Below are 4,864 nucleotides of genomic sequence, written 5' to 3' on the forward strand. Positions count from 1 at the left end.
TTTATTTATTTTCATATTTATTTTTGGCTGTGCTGGATTTTTGTTTCTGTGCGAGGGCTTTCTCTAGTTGCGACAAGTGGGGGCCACTCTTCATCGCGGAGCGCGGGCCTCTCACTATCGCGGCCTCTCTTGTTGTGGAGCACAGGCTCCAGACGCACAGGCTCAGTAGTTGTGGCTCACGGGCCTAGTTGCTCTGCAGCATGTGGGATCTTCCCAGACCAGGGCTCGAACCCGTGTCCCCTGCATTGGCAGGCAGATTCTCAACCACTGTGCCACCAGGGAAGCCCCAATTTTAGTCTCTTTAGGAGAGGAAAGCCAGATTCAGAGGGGCTAAGTTTATGAATAAGATACCTGGGCATTAAGGAAGGAAAACAGAGGGGGACTACCATGCAAATGGGGCCAGACTTTCCCACACTGGATTTCCAACACGAGCCATACAGCATTTGCCTGTCAACTTGGCAACAGAGGAAATACTGAATCTTCAAAAGAAAAAAAAAAAAGATGAAGGCATAGTGTTGCCAAAGAAAGAAATTTAGAAAAAAACAAAAACCTTGCACTTTTCAAACAATTGAACCCTTCTCATCTTTATATTTAGGTCTAAATAACTGAGGGATCATCATATTCAGAGATAATTAGGTTTGAAAAAGGTCTCTTTGCTCCGAGCCCTCCACTGAGGGCTTTTGAAGGCCTGCACTGTGCTTGGGGTTTCACATCCACGTGGCCTCCCTCATTTTGGTTATTTCCTCCCCAAACAGAAGTTCAGCTGGCAAAGCCCTCGAAAGCAGAGGAAAGTGTGATCCTGGTGCCTCGGACCCCAGGTCTCCTCAGGAATGAAGGTTTTCGGGGCTCTCATGGTCTTTGTCTCCTGCCGTAAGTAGTAACAGCTGAGTGAGCTCAAAGGCGCTGTCCTGTCTGTGTGTCTGTGTCCGGGGTGGTCCCTTCTCAGGTAGCATCAGGTGAGGGGAAATCAGGTGTCACTCAAAGGGGAATCGGGAGTGGAACGGCCCCCACCAAAGTCCTCCTGCTTCTGCTTCTCCTACAAAATGGGTTGATCTTGGTGTTGGGATCTCACAGAACGTCTAGAAAATCAAAGGTTGCTAACCGTTTGCTAAGAAAGAGAGCATTTGACAATTGTTTTACCACACACACACCATTCAGGAGTCTTTTTTTCATTTGGTTGCTAGCTGCCTTTATTTAAAGTCTTGTGGATTCCAGGACAAAAATGCAGACACATATCTAGCTAATTTAGGAATGATTAATTCTCATCAGAAAGCCATTCTTACGGTGACCTAAGGAATAATTAGTAATTATAAGTCATTGCTACCAGGAGATCTGATTACCTACCTCTGCAAAGTGAAAGAGAACTTACTAGGAAACCGTGTTGGGTTTGTTGGAAAACTCTTTGACTCCTTGGTTTGATCAGATGAGTAGAGATTTGCTCAAATCCATTTTTCTATCTGTTTCAGCTGTGAAGCAATCGCTTTGGGCTTCCTAAGTCAAAATGTCAAAAATGGGGTTCCCTTTTCCCTTAGTCAGTGGTGGAATTTACAGTTTTCAAGATCATGATGTTAGAGGCAGGGGACCCATGTGTAGGAAGAGCCACTGCTGCAGCCCCCATCGTGTACCCCAAGAGCAGTGTCTGAGTGTGGTCCTGCCCTCTCTCCAGGGGCTGCTCCAGCCCCAGAGACCACCCCCAGGCTTTGGCCCCCTCTGCAATGTTTTGTGACAACAAGGCACCCAAAATCACAGTATGAGGTTGGAAGGCTCCTGGGAAAATTTCCCCAAACCTCCTGTCTTCGATTTTCTTCTTCAAGTTCATGTTTTTATTTTATTTTTATTGTAAAATTAATATCTGCTTTTAATTAAAAAGAAAAATACACAGAGTAACAAGAGTATAGAATATGGAGTAACAAGACAAAGCCCCTTCTCATCCTTCCCAGACCTTGATCCTTTTCCTACACTCAGATGTAAGCACTCTTCAGAGTTTGATATACATCCTTCTAGGCCTTTATATATGTACATTTCAAACATTTCAATAGAAAAGTAAAACACGCTTTTTGTAAGAAAAAAATATATATATATATCAGACAGCAGAAAAGTATTTAAGATAAATGTTGCCTGTTGTTTTTCTCCACCTACTTCCTCAGTCCCATTGCCTAGTGATATTGCTAAAAGTAGTATGTTTTCAAGACATCATTTAGTTATTATCTCCCTGTCCATAGGCATGTGGGTAGTCTCCAATTTTTTGATATCACAAATGATGCCGCAGCAAACATCCCTGTATATATATATATATATGTATATCCATACATACATGCATATATATATCCATACATACATACATATATCCATCCATCCATCTATCTATCTATATCTATCTCTATCTATCTATCTATCTATCTATATATATATATAATTTTCCCCCCTCACTTTCCTAAGCATTTTGTAGAAGTAAAAATTGCTAGGTCCATGTGTATTTGTCATTAAAAAAATGGATTGACGACAACTTTTTCTACCTCTTGAGTATTTTGTTTCTCCTGTGAGGTTGTACATGCCTGATGGTATTTGCAAGGACTACATTTCTGGCTTTGAACCTTTCTCATTAATGTTTAACATCAGATCTGAGAGTGTTTCTGCCCAGGATGGTGGTCTTTTACTTTGGGGAGAAGACTGTAGTTGATAGTATTGTCCTGAATGTCATGGAAACTGGGTTCTCATCCTGGGCTAGCGAGACACTAGCTGTGTGACGCGGTAAGCATGACCCTATCTTGTCCCCGTTAAAGGGGCTGATGCCCAGGCACCACATTTAGGGGTCTCCTGATATCTGAATGCTAAGCGCTCTGGCTAGGAGACCTGAAAGCAGCATCTTTCTCGTCGCATCTTCGCTTCTTCCTTATTTTCTCCTTGGCAGTGATGGCCCCCACCCATGGAAGCTTCTGGCAGTTTCAAAGGATGGTCAAACACATCACAGGGCAGAGAGCCTTCTTCTCAAATTATGGATACGGCTGCTACTGCGGGCCTGGGGGCGTAGGGGTCCCCATGGATGACACTGCCAGGTGAGTGCAGAGGCTCTGAGGCCTCCTGCCGGTTCATTTTCTTGAAGAGAGAGAGGGTATTAGGACCCTTGCATTGTAAGGAACCGAAACCAATTCAGGTGAGCCTGAGGGTAAGAAAAAAACTAAATGGGAGTGGGAGGGTGGTCTTGAGGAACCCAAGGCTGGGGCTGGCTTCCTGTGGCCTATGCCCTATACAGGGCCCGCCTGAGGTTCCCTGCTCTGTCACCTTCTGGAAATGCTTGACAATGTTTGAATAAGGGGCCCCTCGTCTTCATGTTGCACCAGGCTTTGCAGATTACGTGGTCAGCCCTGCCCAGAGCTCTAGAATGTTCAGCTCTCAGTCCTCATGGTAAACGTGGTCTTCTCTCAGGCCTCCAGTTTTTAGGATTACAGATGCAGCAAGACTGACCAACTGTCTCCCAGTCCTAATTCCATTTTCCAGGAAAGAGAATCCAAGTGGCCCAGTTTGGAAAAGTCGTCCATCTGGGTGAGGACACACGGCACAAACTTGGCTGCCAGACCTACTTCTAAGGATGGGGGTGGGGGAGGGCAAATTCCCAGAAAAGGGGGAGGCTGGTGTTAATCTGGGGAGGGGACAGGGAGGTAGGAAACAGGATGGTTTGTGTGTCTTTTTATTTGAAGAAAGAAGCAGCAAAATGTTCCTGGTCACTTTCACCGTAGTGTGGAGAAATATATCCCCATAGTAGGGCGTGAATATCACTCCTGGAGCTTGATTCCTCTGGTTCGGGCTCCTGAGACCATGGAATGTTCCAGCTGGAAGGACCCCAGAGCCCTTGAGGGGACCTGACACTGATGAAATGCCCGTCACATCCTGAGCCCCGGGATTGGTGGTTTGCATGCAGGGTTTGGTTTAATGCTCCCAGCACATGGCCGAGGCTGTGCCACCGTCCCCATTCTACAGGTGACAACGGTGAGGGACCCACTAAACGAAACAGCAGAGCCAAAGACACAGAGCCCTTGAGTGGCAGGGTCAAGGTTTGAACCAGAATTTGCCTGTTTCAAAGTCCGGGCCCTTTGACACTCTGTGCCTCCCCTTCCAAGTCCTGTGGCTGGTGAGAATTTTAACACTATTAGCCAACGATGACCAGTGGCAAAGAGCCCACGTGTGGATGGGGACGGTGAGTGAGGAAGACAGAGCGTCCAGCCCAGGGCATCGGCCAGAAGCTGATCCTTTTCATGTCTTAGAATCCAGCCCCAGATCTCTGTGTTCCTGCCACTCAGACATGGTGGAAGAGGGGGGCTGAGGCCGTCCCCCAGCTGTTTTCTCTCCTCCCGTGCTCTCCCCTGCTGGCACGCCCACCCCTCCCCTGGCCAACCCTGAGCCTCAGGAGAGCAAAGACTGAAGGATTATGTCTGATGTGCTGACCCTTTCTGCTCAGAGCCTCTCCCAGGGCTGGGCACATATTCAGTGCTCAGTCAAAAGTCATTAAATGAATGAATAAGTCATGGGCACCTAGATTTGAGTCCTGACTCTATCACCTTCCAGCCGTATGATTTTGGGAAATTCACCTCTGGATCTCAGTTCCTCTCCTATAAAACGGAGACAAGGACTGCACGTCCTAGGGTTACTGTGAGGCACTCATGAGACAGCAGTAGATAGAGGAGGGCTCTTTGTGTGATTTTTTTTTTTTTTTTTTGCGGTACGTGGGCCTCTCACTGTTGTGGCCTCTCCCGTTGCGGAGCACAGGCTCCGGATGCGGAGGCTCAGCGGCCATGGCTCACGGGCCCAGCCGCTCCGCGGCATGTGGGATCTTCCCGGACCGGGGCACGAACCCGCGTCCCCTATT

The 4,864-nt window shown here is 47.2% G+C and overlaps 1 protein-coding gene across 1 annotated transcript in view; it reads left to right on the forward strand.

Annotated features, from left to right (window-relative positions):
- Positions 1–2,913: 2,913 nt before the first annotated feature.
- PLA2G2C (phospholipase A2 group IIC) overlaps positions 2,914–4,864 on the forward strand; it is an 11,673-nt gene continuing 9,722 nt past the window's right edge. The window contains exon 1 of the mRNA XM_027108288.1: positions 2,914–3,056. Within this exon, the coding sequence (XP_026964089.1) occupies positions 2,914–3,056 (143 nt within the window). The remainder of the gene's footprint in view (positions 3,057–4,864) is intronic.

The sequence above is a fragment of the Aethalodelphis obliquidens genome, unplaced genomic scaffold, assembly GCF_003676395.1.
Source record: "Aethalodelphis obliquidens isolate GAN/ISIS:26980383/991018 unplaced genomic scaffold, ASM367639v1 scaffold9, whole genome shotgun sequence".
NCBI lineage: Eukaryota > Metazoa > Chordata > Mammalia > Artiodactyla > Delphinidae > Aethalodelphis > Aethalodelphis obliquidens.